Source organism: Columba livia, chromosome 8, assembly GCF_036013475.1.
Source record: "Columba livia isolate bColLiv1 breed racing homer chromosome 8, bColLiv1.pat.W.v2, whole genome shotgun sequence".
In the NCBI taxonomy this organism is placed as follows: domain Eukaryota; kingdom Metazoa; phylum Chordata; class Aves; order Columbiformes; family Columbidae; genus Columba; species Columba livia.
In genome coordinates this window covers 30,562,118-30,580,896 of record NC_088609.1, presented here as the reverse complement: position 1 = coordinate 30,580,896, position 18,779 = coordinate 30,562,118, and the positions used below count along the sequence as shown (strand labels likewise).

The following is an 18,779-nucleotide window of genomic DNA, read 5'->3' as shown; positions in this document are numbered from 1 at the left end:
CTCCTAAGTCCTGAACCACCCAACATGACCCATCTGGCTTGCGGACAGGCAACATAGGGGTGTTGTAATTGGACTCACCCTCCTTTAATAACCGTATTTACTTCTGCTCTTCCCGCCGCAGCTGATCCAGGGGGAGCTGCCGGGCACAGGCTTGGGCTCCTCTGGCCTCTTCATTTCATTCCTGCCACTATAAACTTTATATGCAATTCCAGTTAGCTGAGCAATAGTTACGTCCCTCAGCTCCTACCTTTGGTAATTTCTTACAGGTGTCAATAAACAGCATATTAAGCATCAATCCCTTGCATTAGTTTTCGATCCAAATCAGTCTATCCACAGAACAACACCAGCTGCAATACAGCTGGCTCAGAATTAAGATTTATTAATTAATTATTAATTATTAATTAATTAATTATATCTTAAATTAAAATTAAGATTTAAAAAGGCCGCCCTTTTTGCTTCTTCGTCTGCAAGGTTATTTCCCCTAATCATGGGATTCAGGCCTTTCTGGTGTCCCTTTACATGAACCACTGCTATTGCTCTAGGTTTTCTTATTTCTTCCAACATTTGTGTGACCAATTCCTGATGTATTAAGTTTTTCCCTTGGGAATTTATCAACCCTTGTTCTTCCCAAATTTTACCAAATGTATGTACTACCCCAAATGCATACTTCGAATCTGTATATATAGTTCCACTACCCGTGCCGATCCATTGTAAGGCTCTTAAAACGGCATACAACTCACAGGCTTGTGCTGACCACCCAGGATTTAATGGCCCTGATTCTAAGACCTTATTAGTTTTTCCATTTATTACCCCATATCCTGATTTACGTTTCCCTTCAATGACTCCAGAGGAGCCATCTACAAACAATTTTTCTCCTTCTGACAATTCCTCTTATTCTAAGTCAGGTCTTATTTTTGTTTGCTCTTCCATTGTTTGCAAACAATCATGTGCTAATTGTTCGCTAGATTCCCCATATAATAACTATGTGGGGTTCTGCAAGGAAGTAATTTCTAGGGTTAATTTAGGGGATTCAATTAAAATACTTCCGTATTTTAACAACCTAGAATCTGTTATCCATTTATCAGATTTTTGTTGCAAAACCCCTCATATATTATGTGGTGTCAAAACATGCAATTCTCCTCCAAATGTTATTTTCTGTGCTTCTTCTACTAGTAATGCAGCTGGTAAGTTTTTCCTGAGCCGTTCCAACCACTCTGTAGGTGTTTCATCTTTCTTTTGGTGTTCACTAAATACCTTGCCAATGTTCTGACCCCTTGGAACAGACTCTCTAATGCCTGGGACTAATATAGTCCGTAGGTCTTGCATATGGCCCCTATGTAATGGATCCTGATTGTTCCAGTCGGGTCTTTGCAGCGGCCATTTAGTGTCGGCTGCAGGACCTTGCTGATGCTGTTCATCCCAAATCCACATACCGGCCCTACGGATCATTCCCCTCTCTTCTGCAGTGAACAATATTCCTACTATCGACTGCAGCTCGTCCCACGTGGATACATTGGGCCCGAAAAATTGGTCAACCCGCTCCGCTACTCCCAACGGGTCTTCTAGCAAACTCCCCATTTCCTTTTTAAAATCTCGAACATCCCCGGAATTAAGAGGTACCGCCACATATCCCATTCCCGCCTGAGGCCCTCCCATGGCGATCTCTCGCAGCGGATATAGCTGCCCTGGTGTTTGCTGTTGCTGTTGTCCAGTCTTGCTACGCGTGACAGGCCCCGTGGACTGGTTGTCATGCGAACCCTCTGGGTTCGGTGCCGAAGGGGGTGGGCTGGGACTGGGCTAGGAACTGGTACCGGGGGTGGCGGTGGTGGTACATAAGGTGGGGGTGTCATCGGGATCTCTTCCTCATGCCGCTTATTTCTCTGGCGGCCATGTTTATCACCCCCCTTTTCTTTTAACGGGTATAGATTAACCCTAGTCTCTGATCTCATCCATAATAATGCATATTCGCTTTCTTCTGAACTAAAAGGCTCCTTTGAATTAACATAAATGTTTAAAGCATGACAGATCCAGTCCTCAAATGATCCGAAAACTGGCCAATACAGGTGGTCTCTACGGATCTCTTTACCACCCCAAACTTCCATACAATAATGTATCATTTTCGTTTTGCTTTCACCCCGCCTAGAGGGGTAATCATCCCAATACCTAATAATTGATCCTAACGGACTATCTGGAGGAATTGGGGAAGCCTTTCCTGCGGTTGCCCTCCCATGGGAACAGAATGCCTACTTTTCCTCTGTCCCATCTTCTGAGATCCCCTCCGCTGTATCTCAGGAATCCCAGCCCCAACCCAGTGGAGAACCGGCCTACACTCACGCGTCCTGCGTCTTCACTCGGGTCTTCGTGCACAAAGTTTAAGGGGCTGCCGGCATTTACTTTGCTTATCGCAATTTAGAATGTTCGTCGGTGAAGGATCCGGTGACAAGAGTCCCACAAGGGCCGCTTAAAAAAAGAAGCGGGGCGCCTCCCTTAGAGGGGTTGCCACCGAATATCCTTCATCCGAGTCACGGCACCAAATTGTGATAAATTTTGACTCGAAATTAACTTGAATAACACAAATGTATTCCCGTGGATTTCAACGCAATAAGCAAAGACAGCGCTGGGCGGCCATGAGCTCGGCTTCTCCAATGGCGCACCGGAAAAACTTCTTCCCGCCTTTTTCCAGGGTCCCGGGTTCGTTGCTCAGAGTGCCAGGTCACTCGTTCTTTCTGCGGACGTGTCCTCTGTTGTCAGGCAGTTCATCTCCTCTCTTCTCACCCACCCCTGCCCCCTCCCACCTTTAGAGGACCGAACATTGAAGGCAATTGCAGAACAAAGGGCAGGGGCTTCCCATGTTGCACAATAACCCCTGAGCGTTTCCTATTAACAAGTGTTAATGAACAAACATCTCTAACACTTAGAATTCTTTATTACACAAACCAAACTGTTATAAATTGCATAACTAAAGTAAATTTGCTAATCAAACCGGGAGTATGTTAGTGGTTAACGATTTGCTGAGTTATGTAGCTGTTAAACCGCCATAGTTCGTCACATTCTGTTGTTGCGAGTTTTGGCGGGAAAATGTTGCAAGTTTTGGCGGGAAAGATGTGGTGTGCTCATGGGGAGGGGGATGTGCTCTGCTGTGCGAGGACAGCATAGCAACCCAGCTAACCAATCAGGAAGAAGATCGGGGTGTGTACTTACAGACGTATATAAACACTGTTTCTTCTGTAACCAGTTCCCGTGCCTGGGGTGGAGCAGTGACTGCCCGGCCGCCCGGCGCTGCTCTGATCATTTGGCTTTAATAGAAGTTATTCTCACTTTCCAGAGTCATATTTGACTATAACAAAACCAAACCAAACGAATACACAAACCAAACCAAAACAAATACACAAACCAAACCAAACGAATACACAAACCAAACCAAATGCCGACCCTGCAGAGGTTTCCCTCTGTCTGACGGACGGCGCCTCGGCTGTACCTCGGGAGCTCCCTGCCCAACCCAGCGTGGCTTTCGCCGCGTCTGACCGGCAGGCTACCAAACCAAACCAAATATTAGCTACCTAAAACCCAGGAGCCAAATAATAAAAGCACCTTCTTACCAATCACAGGTCCGTCGAGAGCAGCCGAGGGTCGGTCGCGTCCGATGCGCACCCCAAGAATACCGGGGTGCTAGCCGGAGCAGGATGGAGACGCGATCCACTCAGCGGTGCCCACGAGGTCCCTGCGTGGTCGCCAAGAATGTTAGCAAACGAAACACATAACCACGGACATAGTTATATGCGGTGCTTTTATTTCAGCGCTGGGAAACCAGGGGGTCACTATTCTACTAAAGGTTTTAAAGAATAGGCAACTGAAATCAAGAACGTGTTCTTCCCGCACAAAGGGGGGTTCCTTCCCTAGAAATGTGAATGGTGGTTAAACACACTGGCTCATTTTTCAGTGTTTGTGCTCTTTTTTTCCCTCTTTCTATGGTCAGAGCAATTGCGCATCTGAGTGGAAACATGAGGCTGCTTCCCAGGGTGACCTTAAACAGCCGTCAGTGCAGCAGGTGACCCCACGTGTGCCAACGCTCTGCGCTTTCAGCTCCTGGGCTGGTGTTGTCCGGGCTCTCCCTGCTCAGAACTCACGGTGTTTTGGAAAGGCAGGAGCCCGTGCAAACCCTTCTGCGCTGTCCTGCTCTGTTCCCCTTTCCTGTGCAGCGGGCTCGTGGCTCCGCTCGGGCAGGGCCGTCCCTGCGGAGCCTCTGGCGGGTGTTGCACCCGCAGCCCCAACGCGGAGCCGCCTCGTGTGGGGTCACGCGTGAGGCTGTAGCTCTGGAGAACGAGACGCTGTCAGCAGAGCTGAACAGGGACGTTCGCTCGGCTGCTTCAGGAGTTGTTGTGTTCTCCTTGCGGTGTGGGGTTTGTCCTCTGCTCTGGAGCACGAGAGCGAAGCCCCCGGAGCCGCGGCTGGTGGGGACCCCGCAGTGAGGGGTGACAGACCCGGAGCCAGGAGCAGTTTCCCCATGGCGAGCAGCAAGTCGAGCTGCTCACACAAGGTCACAGGCAGGGCTGGTGCACATCACCGGTTCCAAGGCTGTCCCCAGCACCTGACAGCTCTCTCTGTGCTGTTGTGCCCTCGGTACTCAGTGTGGAATTCCCGGTGCGCAAATAGGTTGTGTGGGTCTGAGGGAAATGGGTTAAGGTTGTGTTGGTGTGTGTTGTCCCCTGGGTAGTTTCAGTACAACCGGAAAGCAAGAGGAGCTTAAATTCGGGGTCGGCTTTTTGCCAGGAGCAACAAACGCCGTGATTGAGACAACGGGGAAAAGGTGGAAACTCTCAGAGCACGGGGAAGTCTCAGAGAGGAAAAGAGATGAACGCAGACACTGGGGAGGGGGAAAGTTGACATGTTTATTATAGGAACAGTAAAGGTTACGTAGAGATTGAATGTCACATAAAGATCAAATATTTAAATACATTAACCCCAGACACAAATTAGTGGTAGAGAGTTTATCTATTTATTATAGACACATTAAATATTATACAAAGCTCAAACATTATATAAAGATCAAACATTAAAATACACTAACTCCAGACAAGAATTGGTGGGAAAACGTTCAAGTATTTATTATAGAAATGTTTAATATTAAATAAAGATTAAATAGAATACAAAATCAAACATTAAAATATATTAACTCCAGACAAAAATTAGTGGTCAAAAGCTAATCTATTTATTAAAGAAATATTACATATAATATAAAGACGAAATATCATATAAAGGTCAAATATTATTTAGAGATCAATAATTAAAATATACTAACTCCAGACAAGAATTGGTGTTAAAACGTTTGCACATTTATTATATAAATAGTAACTATTATATAAAGACTAAGTATAATGCAAAATAAAACATTCATATATATTAACTCCAGACTAAAATGAGTGGAAAAAACTTTACGTATTTATTATAGAAACATTACATATTAGCTAAAGATTAAATACTACATAAGGATCAAATATTAAAATATTTTAACTCCAGACAAGAATTGGTGGGAAAAGAAGCTCACATATTTATTCTATAAATAAAGAGTATGTATTAAATAAAGGTTTTGTATTCTATAAAAGCTCAAATCTTAAACTATATTAACTCAAGAGAAGAATTAGTGGAAAAAAGTTCCGTATTTATTACAGAGATGTTCCATCTGTGTAAAGATTAAATATTACATAGGGATCAAATACTAAAATATTTTAACGCCAGATAAGAAGAGGTGGAAAAAGTTCAAGTATTTATTAGATAAATATTAAATAAAGGTGATGTATTATATAAAGCTCAATTATTAATATCTATTAACTTATTTATTTCATATGTATATATAAGTATTATATGAAGCTCAAACACTATATACAGACCAAACATTAAAATATATTCACTCCAGACAAAAATTGGTAGAAAAAAGTTGATATATTTATCATATAAATATTAAATATTCTACAAAGATCAAATATTATATAAAGATGAAATAATGTATCAACTCCAGACAAGAATTATTGGATAAGGTCTATGTACATATTAAATAAATATTAAATATTAGTATATTAAATAAAAATATTAAATATCAGTACCTTAAATAAAAATATAAAAAATAAATATTAGTACAGTAAATAAAAATATTAAATAAAGCTCAAATATTATATACAGATACAACATTTAAATATATTAACTCCAATTAGAAATTAGTGGAAAAAATGTTATGTACTTATTCTAAAGATATTAAATATTATACAAAGCTCAAATATTCTGTAAAGCTAAGCTACTGAAATATAGTAACTCCAAGCAGAATTTAGTGGAAAAAGGGTTATATACTAATGAATGTTTCTATGCAAGTATGTAAAGATTAAATATGATAAAAACATCAAGTATTACAATACATGAACTGCAGACAAAAACTGGAAAAAAGGTAATAGACTTGTTATATAAATATTAAATATTATACAAAGCTCAAACATTAGATACAGGTCACATATTGAAATATATCAACTCCCGACTAAACCTGGAGGAAAAAAAGTTTCCATAGTTATAATATAAGCAGTAAATCCTATAGAAGGCTCAACCATTAAAATCCATGGGGCGCAGGCTCCTCCTGTGCTGCAGCTTTTCTCCTCAGGATGAAATGGAAGTTGGCCTGGGTGTTCATGGCGTAGAACACGTTCGCCTTGGGTGGGATCGCCAGCTCTGCAAGAGAGGGAGCAGAGCCAGCGTGAGTTGGCGCACCACTCAGCCTTAGGGGTTTATTCTCACCGGCAGCTGTGACAACGTGTCCGTGGCGTTCCTGACGTCGCTTCGCGTGTCACTCTTGCCGTCAAAATGCAGCAGCACCGTTCAAGCAGCAGCAGCAGAGTTCTGCTTCCCCACCTTTGTCCTCGGAGATGATCTGTACCAGCTCGTAATCCTCGGCCGAGCCACACTGCAGGCTGTGCTTCTCCAGGGCTCTCTGGATGACAGCAGGAGCCTTCTCTTGGTTAGTCAGCTGCAGACAGAGAGTGGCAAGGACTCGGTTGGGAACTGCGTCCTAGATTCGGCCAGATACTAAAACATGCTCTTTGGGACACCTGGTGGCTGATTTACTGCAAGACAACAGACGCTGCTCTAGAAACGCAGCAGCAAATCACAGCCTCTGCTCTCCAGAGCACCCACTTGCAGAGGTGAGACCTTGTTCTCAGCAGCCGTCGAATCCACAGCAATAGCTGCCCCAGCTGCTGTTTGCTCACATCCATTAATCCACAGTCTCCTGTGCTAAACACTTTCTGGATGTCCTGCAAAGATTCGGGGCCTTGTAGCTGGGTTTGCTGGGGAAGGGGCACCTTGTGCCACAGTCACACACCCCAGGGCTGAGCTGGACACACAACAGCCGGCGCTGGCAGAAGAGCAGGGGCAGCAAAGCCGGCACTTGCTCAGAGTGCTGCACTTGGCATTGTTGATCAAAGACAAGCTTCAATTTCTAGAGCAGAAACCTTGAGAGATGCTCTTTGCAAACCTCTCATTCATCCCCTGCTCCACAGGTTTTGATTTCTAACATCTGTCATTTTCCTTGTCAAGGAGGTTTGATCAGTGAACAGGTGTTTCCAAAACTAAAAGCACCATTCAAGGCACCTGGGGTGAAAACATCACCCACAGAACAGCGTTTTGCTGTTCCCACCACTCACCAGGATGCTCCTGTAGATGTTGCCACTTCTGTCCTCCTCTACGCTGGTCCGGATGATGCAGCTCTCTCCGTTCTGTTGGTTGTAAACTGGCAGGACTGGCGGCACGTCTTTGGTTGCAATGGGAGTCACGGAGTCGGGGCACTTCTTGGAGCACTTGTCACCAGATGGCAGCAAGGGGGGACACGAGATCAAACACATTGATTACCAGTTAATTGAAAAGATCCAAAAGCTAAAGATGACACTCTTGAGCACAACAGCCTCAACAAGGGCTTCAGCAACCCAGTGAAGGCAGTTCAGGTCAAGAGAGCAGAGGCTGTAGGACAAAGCTCCCTGGGAACGGAACCCAGCCCAGACAAGACTGGCCTGGGCAGTTCCTGGCAGGTCAAAGCCCAGCTGCTCTGCCTGCCCCAGAATTAGGCTGGGCTGATGCAGATGAGCTTTCCCCCCACAACTGCCTTTCCCAGAGCTCAGGGCCCTCCATTCCACCGCAAGCAACGCTCTAGTCAAGACCCACAGGCTTGGGCAAGCGCCTGGGGCCGCCGGCAGCGTCAGCAGCCTCGCACAGGCTGTCTGTGCTGAACACAGGGCCCAGGCCCTACCTTGTGCTGAGGCTCCTCGGCAGTGTCGGTGGGAGGGACGATGGTGACGGTGCTGTCCCCAGAGCTCCCACCTGGAGCAGGTTTGGGCTGCGCGTTGACGGGTGTGCTGTGGGCGCTCACCCCCAAGCCCAGGAACGGCCTAGGGGAGAAAAGAAAGCGCAGCAGAGCTGGGCTGAGCAAAGCTGGCACTTGCTTCAACAAGCTGACCTGCTGTTGTGCTTTCCTGTCTCGAGTGGCCTATTGTTTGTGTGTGTATAGCAAATTAGACTCTGTCCTTATTTACTCTGTATTGCTGCTGCAAATGTGAATTGAATTTATAATCCAGCACTAAAATCCAGTGTTCTGGATCCCCAGCCAGGTTTGTCAGCTGGTGTTTGATTTATTCCAGTTGATATTCAGGCACCAAACCGTTATACTCACAGGCTGAATCTCTTCACCACGCTCCTCTGAGCTTTGGCCGATGCGACACTCTTGTCAACAGCTCCTTCAATTTCGCGTGAAAGCCGGAAACTGCAGAACAGGCAACACCATCAGTTAAATATCTCAGAGTGGCCATATTTGAGAAGCCCTGGGCCATTCCCACGCCCCAGAGGGTGGCATCCCCACAAGGAGGAGCGCAGCTCTGTGCGGGTGTATTTCCACTCTCCGGGAGCAGCTCCTGGCAGCGCAGAGCTCAAGGCTGAGAGAACCTGAACCTGCCTGCGGGGCAAGAAAAGCTGCTTCGCCAGCTGGGCTGAGACCCTACCTCTCCTCATCACTTAAATGCCGCTGCCTCCTAAACCACTGCACGAATTTCTCATCTGCTGACATGCAATAGCTGTTACATGAGGACTGCAAGAGCTTAATTTGTGCGATTACTTCAAATTCCTAAGAAAACAAATAATAAAATAGGAATTCCAATTAGAAAAATAAAGCCGGTCTCGTTAATATCCTACCCACACGCAGCAACAGATGCAGGACAGACTGAGTTTGACCCGCAGGTCGGGTTCAGTTGAAGAAGTGACTATGTCCAGAACCACTGTTTCCAACAATGCAGCTCTGCAGCTCAGCCTTCCCGCTCAGCCCTGCGTGGCCAGAGCGGCGCCGAGAGAGGAATCCCGCTCTGTACGGAGCTGGTTCTCAGGCACTAAGCGAGGGACATAACTAGAGGTGCCTGTGATGACAGCAGAGCCTGATCCTCCCCGGCTCTGCACGTCGTGCGCTCACACTCACACTCACCATCTGCAGTAACGTGAGCGGCTGTTGGATACGCCCGAGCAAAGACAACAGGCCTCGCCAAGAGAACGCTCTAGCAGAGAGCGTCAGCAACTAACGACCACAGAACAGTCAACGTTCCACTCACCCTTCGCCGCTTCTCAAAGTTGATCAGGCCGCCCTGTTGGAAGGACAGAGAAGGGATCAGAGGAGAAGAGCACAGGCTGGGCTGAGTTAATCACAAACAGGATGAAGTAGCGACACCAAGGGAAAGGCCAGAGCTGCCCTGAGCAAGGGCTTCTGCAAAGACCTGTTTCCAGCTCTAGGATAAACCACAGCACTCGTGTGCCTGAGTCTATTTTTCAAATAGATTCCTCTATTTCTAAGAACTGCACTAGAACCCATGGGAAGACACAGGACCAGATACAGTGTCTGGAAGGGAGGGAGCATATTTAGGATTCCAAAAATTGCCCCAAATTACCTCGAGATAGTCCTGAAGGGCTGTGTCCAGCATGACGAGGTCTGTGAGGAAGGTACCCAGGTAAGGTACCGTGCCTTGGGTGACTCCCTGCAAACGGGCAGAGCAATGGTGGATTAATTGACTGAGAAATAATAACGAATAATACTAATTAGAATGCTAGAATACTCCTGTGTTAGCAAACAAAATACAACTCATCTGCTTCACCAAACAGTGCTCTTGTCAATGATGCTTTCATGACACCATCCTTAGGATCTTAGCCAGCGGTTCATGTCTGTACAGAGCGCTATAAAGCCCAAGTGCTCATTCGTAACTCATCTGCGTCAAATCTCGCTGTGCGGCACCTCTCGCCCCAGCAGAAAAGCCGGGATTTACAGACCCGTCTTCCCCAAAGCACCGCATACGGGAGTTCATTGGTTAGGAACAGGGCTGAGCTCGGCTTTGGGTGAGATCACCAGCCTGGCGACTCAAGCTCATTCCCACCTTCAGCAGCAGCTCCCTGCTCGTCGCAAAGTTGTCACAGTCGGAGAAGATTTCTGAGAGCTCTTCAAACATCAGCATTGTGTCCCTGTACAGGAAAAGGTTAAATCATTTAAGTTGTTTGTAAGCACTCTGAATCAGATCAGGGTACTATTTTTTTCTCATGAATCGTTAACGGTTGGGCACATAAAAGATAAAAGCACCAAAACACATCCAGTGACACACTGCACAGCCTTACTTTGGAACGCAGGCCCAGGTCTTCTTCAGGCGATAAACGGAGGTGGACTGCAGTGCGGAAACAATGGCCTTCAAAGACGAAAAGTTGTTCAGGATCCTACATTGCTGTGAAAGGAGCGGTTAGAAACACAGGAGCGTTAAACGTCAGCACCACCAACAGTCAGTGCTCTTCTGTCTGCCCCGTGTCCTGCTCGCTGCACATTCTCCCTGCTAAGCGGGCAGCTCCAAAAATACTGAGCATCCAAAATATCACTCCCCAACAACCCCCCTGCCCCCTCCCAGCTCCACGGCACCCGCACAAGGAACGTTAAACAGTCGTCAATAAACGCTTTACACGTGCGATACGGATCCACTTCTCCAAGGTCTTCGCTCGTTGCCGTGTCTTTAATTCTCTGCTGTCCAGGACGGTGCTGACCACGCAGTTGGTGACGGCGTTGAACTGCGAGATGGTGGCTCTGATGCTCTGTGCCAGGTGTTTGTTCTCTTGCTTGTCCCTGCGGGACCAGATGCAGCCCAGGCAGTGGTGGGGCACAACGTTCTTGAAGAGTGTCTAGAGGGAAACAGAGGTGTCCAAGTCAGCCTGGATCGCTATTGCCCACAGCAAGAAATGCATGTTTACAGTGCAAACTGCATCTGAAGCTAATATGGTATTAAAAGGGAAATATTGGTTTTCTCTTAGTTTAAAATATACACTTGGCTATAACTCTTTAGGCCTGATGTCCTAAAAGAACTGTCAGCTAAACAGTCCTGGCAAAATAAGAGACACCTTTCTATCACTTACATTATGAAGGGGAAAAAATTCCATATAATGCTATTTTTGAAAGAGATTGATACAAATAAACCAAATTGGAGCACTACAGTTAAAAGTACTTATACACCTTCAGGTGAGGTAGCCTAAAATACAGTCAAAATACGCTATTTCTCAGGGGTCAAATATTAAACTTTGCAAAAGAGGCTACACAGTCTACATTCACACTGTAAATAAAAGACAAACACCTTCAGAAGAACTGAAGGAAAAGCCCAATCAATGAAGCGAGTTTGGATAACCAAGCAGAGCTGTGCTCTGTGTCCCAGCAACAGAGCGGTTCTGGAACGCCAGACTGACATTGATATAAGTTAAGAAACAAACAGACAATTAGAAGCCCAGAACCATTTCCCCGAGCATTTCAGGTAACACGTATGATCGACATACCGCGTCCATGTACGTCAGCTGTTCTGCCACCAGCTCTTCTTGGAACAATGAGAATTCCTGTGCACCGCTGATCTCCAGTTCCTCTTCCTCATCCAGGTTGCAGGGAGAAAGGCTGTGGAACGCGTCTGGCCAGCGTGGGAAACACGAGTCAGTGAATTTATACAGAAAACAATTAATCAAAGCAGATATTTGAAAAATCCCTACATCTAATAGCAGAACATGCAAAGGGACCTGCCTGGTGTAACGGCCTCACTGTGCTGCACATTTTAGTGAGAAAGGGAAGGAACAAAAGACTAAATTGGCAAAGAGCAGGTAGAAGAAAAAGAAACAGGGAGACCTGAGCTGTTCAGGTTCTCTTAGCTGAGAAGTGCCTTAACCCATTCTCTAACCACTTTGGGTCACCTGTTCTGGCCGCCCCTCCCGGCAAGTCCGCCCCTCTCACGGGATGAACAGAATGGATCAGCAGCCTCGGCTGCCGCAGCACTAAGTCTAAACCTGGGCCTTTTCTGCACACCAGTCCTACCGTTGTGTTCTCCAGAGCCAACAGGCTCTGATAAAACACGCAGCCAACGTGAGAATAATGCACATAGAAGAACTCAGTCCCTCCACTAATGCTGGAAGTTGATTCCAGTTCTCATTCACATACTACATGAGCTCCTATGACTTTTCGGCTCATGGCACAGGAACTTTGTGCCCTGGATAAGGGGACGTGTCAGGCTTGACGCTGGGAGAACACCCAGACAGCAGAGAAAGGTACTTTACCATCATTCTCCAGTTCTTCTTTCTGGAACTGCTCCAGGAGGTTCTGCGCCCTCTTCTCCGGGTCAGAGCCGGGCATGTTCTTCTTCAGATAACTCAGCACCTTCAGCAGACACACGTAGTCGGGCGGCTCTTGGAAATCCTCGGCACATTGGTCGAGCCAGGCTTGTAAAATCGATGCGATCGCACTGTGAGCAAATTCAGAGAGAGCACATGGGTTGTATGCAGCAGCTATTGATGCAATGGCATGGATCTGTACCTAATACAACAACAGGAACACTGAGACATTCATCCCCCACGTGAAGGCAGCATGGACACTTCTGCGAGCAGAGAGTTTAATTTGTTCGTTTTATGCAAGAAATATTATTAAGATAATACTTCATAGGAAACTAAAGGCTGCTTCCTCAATTACACCTTGAGAAACTAGCGCAGTCATTCAAAATAATTAAAGATTTTCTCTGGGTTGTATTATTGGAAACAACAGCTCTGCTGCCCACGTCCCGCTCCAGCACCGAACCCTGACTGGGGCTCGCTGGGCGCTGCAAAACCAAACTTACGTCCTGAGCACTGTGCTGGATCCGGGGGAATTCTGGCTTCCACGCTCTTCAGAGCCTGAGATCTCCAGGTTTCCGTATCTGGAAAAATGAGATGGCTGTTTAGAGGAACCTCTACTGAGCAAAAGCAAAATCCCAAATAGCGTTATCCATATAAAACTGGCATAAATATATACATATTGGCATATTCATATACAACTGGCATGAAGACAAGGGCTTCATGCTGGACAATTCCACCGTGGCCGGGGAAGCTGAGGAGAGATGAAGGGTTTGCACATGTCCCCGTGCACTGCAAAGCAAACCCAGCCTAAACCAGGCAGACCCGTGGTCCCTCTGACAGGAGCGGCGCAGCCACAGCCATAGGGAGCTCAGCTGGGGACACTGAGCCTCCAGAGACCTGCGGGGAGAGCCCTGGCGGCAGCTGGAACAGCTCCTGTCAAACCACACCTTGCACCTCCTTACGTACGGGTGACGAGGAGTTCATGGTGCATCTGAGTGTGAACATTTTGGTTCCCTACCGGTCAGACCACGCACGCTTTCCCCACCCGGCGCTTCAGCTTTAATGAGAGCTGGGGTGTGGGCAGCGTGCATTTGCACATGGTCTGTTTATGCTGAAATCCTGAATTTGGCAGGATTCTCGACCTCTGTCCATCAGGTTATTAACTCCATGTCCACTAAAAGTAGGGGATGAAATTCCTGTCAACATCCCCCTGTCATGTATAATAAATGATGGCTCAGTTTCCATTCTGTCCCGGCTCTTACCTGTCCAGGAGCAGCTCCAGGACTGTGCTGGTGGAAGCAAAGGCCCTGTACGTTGAGAGGAAGGTGTTGATGTATGTAAAGTCATTATCCGCAAATGCCATTGGAAGCGTCTCCACCAGCTTTTCCAAAGTTGCAGCTTTCAGGGCCCTGCTTTTGCACGTCTCGTCCGGGCTGACAGCGTGTTCTGCAGGTAACTGGTCTCCTTCAGCCTACAAAGTGGAAACAAAGACAAAGCACATAATCAGACAGAAGCCAGAGCCCCGACACAGCTTGCACGATGAAACACAGATTCCATTCCACCTTTTCACAGGAACAGTCCATCTCTAGTTACTAAACAATTTTGTCAGTTTTGGCTCTCCAAATACCAAATGCTGTATCAACTACTGGAGGACAATAAAGACATTTCTTATTTAAACAGGCAAGTGTTTCCAGGGCTTAAGCTGTAATCTCATGGTCGGCTTATAAACTGACCATCCTCTCATAACAGGACCAAGCATTCAAAAACCCCGGATGCTTTCTTAGCATCAAAAAGTTTAAGAAAGGTTTATTAGACTTCTTGAAGGTTTAAAGATCTAAGTTACTTCACCTACTGGTACCTCTACAAGAAGTTACTAAGAAAAATTTCAAGCTTCTCAATACTACTTAAAGGAATTGGTAATAAAGCCCAACTCACTCAAACAAAAACTGTTGTATTCCTTTCAACACGGGTTCTATGATATTTTCAGTTAGAGCTGCATTTCTCTCGGACACATCCAATAATTTACCAGCCAACGCTTTTCAGCTGAAAAGCCTCCAAATCACTCTACAAATGCAGCACCAGTAAGAACTCTTCCCTTGAGAATATGACCAAGACCTGGAAACTCCTTCTACGTACGAGGAACAACACCCCTGGAACGGGAGAAAATTCTGCTTTTCTGAAGTGTCTTTGTGGTACACACACATGCTCAAAATGCTCCCCACCTCCTGCACAAAACCATCAGCTGGGAAATGTACCGCAGGTCAAAAATACTTTCTAATATTTCTCCTGGTGAAAACAGGAGGCAGAGGTGGGAAATCTGCCACTCATAGTCTTTGTACTACCAACCTGGACACTACACCACAGCAAGTTCTTATATTATTGCCTTTGATCCTGAAGAAAATGTAGAAACATGGCAACATAACATGAAAGTTCTACCCACCTCCTGACCCTCTGGCTCAAACTGCCACAGCTGCACTGATTGCAATGAAGTGAGGACACTTTAATCAGCTGGGGACTTGGCCACCACACCAGCTTCACTTACCCCGAGCCATCTTGCTCCTTCACCCTCAGTCTGCTGGATCTGCGCTCTTCTCAGGGTGTCACAGTCAACAGCTCCTTCTTGTGCGTCTTCAGCTCCATCCTCAGTTGTGCTCTGCCAGGAAAGGGCAAAGAGAAACAGGTCAGAGAGAAAGGAACACGGTCCCTGCACAAGCGCAGGCTGCAGACACCAGCATGCCAACACCGGGATCTCACAACACCTCAACAACACTCACTTAAGTTGCCACTTCTTAGCTGCCTTTAGTCACCTGGGGATTTTTGGACTTTTAACTGAAAGCAGAGAGGAGCTGAGTGCACAAATTACTGCACAAGCCAATGAAAGAGGTAAGAATTAAACCAGAGAGTGCAGATCTCCTGAACCCCAGCACTAACAGCCGCTGTATTAACATGCTGATACATGCTGAGGAGCAAAGCACTAGAGAATTGAAAATAGACGTAGCAATTAACTTTAGAAATACATATACTGGTCCCCCTGCAACCACATAATCTTTTTTCATCATACATACCACCTGAATATTTAAAGTTTCAGGGCTTTACTAACTACCACAGCCTTAAGCACAGCAACAACTCAATTAGAAAGGATTTGAGTGCAGTATAACCAAATCCTGGTTTGGGGAAGCCAAGATTTGTTTTTTTTGGGGGGGATGCTTTCCTGTTTGTTTTTTCCTCCTTTATCTCTAAAATATCCCCTAGTCAGATAGAACCGTCTGTACACCAGTGACTTGCCCCTTGAACGCTCTGTGGAACCTCCACATCTTCCCCAGGCTGGTTCCTCACATTCTCTTCCAGGCTCTGTGGAGTCTCCATGTCTTCTTCAGCTGGCTTGCTTGGAGTCTCCTCTATGCACTCTGCAGTCTTGGTGTCTTCCTCTGTTGCCTTGCTTAGACTGTTCTCAATAGGCTCTGGAGTCTCTGCGTCTTCGTCTGATACCTTGCTTGTAATCTCCGCATCTTCCTCTCTTGTCTTGCTTACAATCTGGTCAATGTGCTCTGGACTCTCCTCAATGCACGCTGGAGTCTCTGCATCTTCCTCTCTGCTCTTGCTTACAGTCTCCACAACGCGCACTGGAGTCTCCACATCTTCCTTGGTTGCCTTGGGCATAGTCTCCTCAAGGCTGTGCAGAGACTCCACATCTTCCTCATGTCTCTTCCTCCTGGGTGTCCTCTTCCTTGGTCTTCTCCAACATCTCCAAACACACAGGTTCCGAAAGGGGAAGCTCCGAGCCTGTTAGAAAACAACGGAAAGGCAGTTTTGAATTGCAGATAGCAACACATTTACTTTTTATGTCCTTGCAAAAGTACCAGGACAAGATCATATGAACCCTGAACTTTAGGCACTATTACAATGCAAAAGATAGATTGTACGACAGGATCATAGAATCATTTTGGTTGGAAGAGATCATCGAGTGCAACCGTTAACCCACCCCTGGCACTGCCCCGTGTCCCTCCGAACCTCATCTATGTGCCTTTTAAACCCAACAGTTTCCTGTCTTTCTGGAACTCCTTCTAACCCACCCCAGGTACCATTGGCCTTCCTGGCCACAAGGGCCCAGTGCTGGCTCATGGTCACCCTGCTGTCCCCAGGACCCCCAGGTCCCTTTCCCCTACGCTGCTCTCTAATAGGTCATTCCCCAACTTACACTGGAACCTGGGGTTGTTCTTACCCAGATGCAATACTCTACACTTGCCCTTGTTATATTTCATTAAATTTCTCCACGCCCAACTCTCCAGCCTGTCCAGGTCTCTGGATGGCAGCACAGCTTCCAGTGTCACCACTCCTCCCAGCTTGGTGTCACCAGCAAACTTGCTGACAGTCACTCTATTCCCTCGTCCAAGTCATTGATGAATATATTGAATGATACAGGCCCCAGCACTGACCCCTGAGGCACTGCACTGGGTACAGGCCTCAACTGGACTCTGCCCCATTGACCGTGACTCTCTGGCTTCTTCCCTTCAGCCAGTTCACACTCCACCTCACCACCCGATCATCCAGACCGCACTCCTTCCCATTTCTGTGAGGAATTGTTGCCAACAGCCAACCCGAGCCTGCCCCGGCACAGCTGGTGGCGTTTCCTCCCGTCCCCTCACTTGTCCCTCGGCAGCAGTCACCAACACCCTTCTCTCGGCACTCGGAGCTGCCACCCCCCGGCCCCGTGTCCCCCGCAGCCCCGGGGGAGGGCGGGCGGCGGGGCCCGGCTCGCTCCTACCCGTCCGCAGCAGGGCCCGCAGCTGATCCCGCACATGGCGCCGTGTCCGCGTCCGCAGGCAGGGCTGCTGCCGGCTCCGCCAGCCCCGCACTCCCGCTCTCTCTCTCTCGCACCGACCGCTCGCCCCGACGGCAACGGCGGCAACGGCTCCGGCGGCACCGCGGCGACCGGACGCGGCCTCGCGGCAGCACGTGCCGCCCGCAGCCGCCCAATCGCAGCTCGCCGCCGCTCCCGCGCGCGCCCCCTTGCCCCGCCCTCAGCCCGCCCGCAGCCCAAGCCCTTGCTCAGCCGGACAAAGCGCCTGAACAGCAGAGGGTTCAGACACACAGAGATATATATGTGTGTGTGTATATATAGAGGTTTGTCTGGGGCTGCTGCCTTCCGTGAGGAGGAACCTCGCAAAGCTGTGTAATGTTCTGATCAGTAAGAAACACCCAACAGGATAACACAGATAACGCAAAACTGCAAAGTCCAAGCATAACTGGGAAAGGAAAAACGAAGTTCTTGTCATTTACAGTGATGTTTTCACTTTGCGGTTCAATCTATTCACTGTTCTACTAAAGGCTTTAAAGAGTAGGCAACTGAAATCAAGAACACGTTCTTCCCGCGCAAAGGGGGGTTCCGTCCCCAGAAATGAGAATTGTGGTTGTGAGAAATGCAGTTGTGATTCGTGCCGAGATGTTCAATGTTTACAGATATAACCAAATGAGGCACGGGCTCTGAACCTGGAAAAAGGAAAAGGTGCTTGAGTTCTATGTAAATAGCTACGAAACTTGTTTATGAAGTTATATTGGTAGAGGGAACTCACATGTTAAGGCTTAACCAACCACATAATAAGGGCCTACTAACGAACTTTAAGCCACATAATGAATATCTAGTTTAGAGCTGTATGTGACCAATGGTATTAAGAAAAAACAGAACCCCATCGAATGCCGAGATAAGAAGTTTCACAGCACCAGCTGCAGCCTTGAGGAGACACCTTATCTATGTGACACCTTTCTGTATTTCAGCACACTGCTCATTGTTCAAGGTGTGCGTGTTGGGGAGCGAATCCCCCGCGCACCCAGCGCTGTTTTGCTTGTGCTCTAGTGAACACGTGTTTAAGGAATACAGTTAAGGAATTGGATTAAACGTTGTTTATCCATAGAAAAACCTTAAGTTATTTATTTCAATTATTCCCCCTTTTTATCCCATCGATTCGTGCTTTGGCTTCAAAGTTAGCCAGCACTGCCTCGCGGCGGCTAGGTCCGGTTTGGTGTTATCTTTTACAATCATTAATTTATACCCCGTTCCTTTTGTTGCCATTTCAGGATCTATAGGCATGGCTGAGATTTGCACG

At 47.2% G+C, this 18,779-nt stretch overlaps 2 protein-coding genes and 1 long non-coding RNA gene across 3 annotated transcripts; all 3 read right to left on the bottom strand.

Moving 5' to 3' along the window:
- Positions 1 to 6,194: 6,194 nt before the first annotated feature.
- Positions 6,195 to 9,206, bottom strand: LOC135580145 (uncharacterized). The gene is made up of 4 exons (XR_010474408.1): positions 8,702 to 9,206; positions 8,282 to 8,420; positions 7,683 to 7,835; positions 6,195 to 7,006 (listed from the first exon to the last, which is right to left on the bottom strand). It is a non-coding gene; the product is annotated as an uncharacterized LOC135580145 (long non-coding RNA).
- Positions 9,207 to 9,301: 95 nt separating this feature from the next.
- Positions 9,302 to 14,258, bottom strand: LOC135580060 (ral guanine nucleotide dissociation stimulator-like 1). Its single transcript, XM_065071359.1, has 10 exons — positions 14,238 to 14,258; positions 13,938 to 14,146; positions 13,179 to 13,256; positions 12,625 to 12,809; positions 11,863 to 11,987; positions 11,005 to 11,220; positions 10,672 to 10,775; positions 10,437 to 10,521; positions 9,957 to 10,043; positions 9,302 to 9,656 (listed from the first exon to the last, which is right to left on the bottom strand). The coding sequence occupies exons 1-10, from the start codon at positions 14,256 to 14,258 to the stop codon at positions 9,570 to 9,572; spliced, it is 1,197 nt and encodes a 398-aa protein (XP_064927431.1). The 3' UTR covers positions 9,302 to 9,569.
- Positions 14,259 to 15,100: 842 nt separating this feature from the next.
- Positions 15,101 to 17,682, bottom strand: LOC135580144 (uncharacterized). The gene is made up of 3 exons (XM_065072756.1): positions 17,441 to 17,682; positions 16,012 to 16,458; positions 15,101 to 15,328 (listed from the first exon to the last, which is right to left on the bottom strand). The coding sequence occupies exons 1-3, from the start codon at positions 17,474 to 17,476 to the stop codon at positions 15,176 to 15,178; spliced, it is 636 nt and encodes a 211-aa protein (XP_064928828.1). The 5' UTR covers positions 17,477 to 17,682; the 3' UTR covers positions 15,101 to 15,175.
- Between the last annotated feature and the right edge of the window lie 1,097 nt (positions 17,683 to 18,779).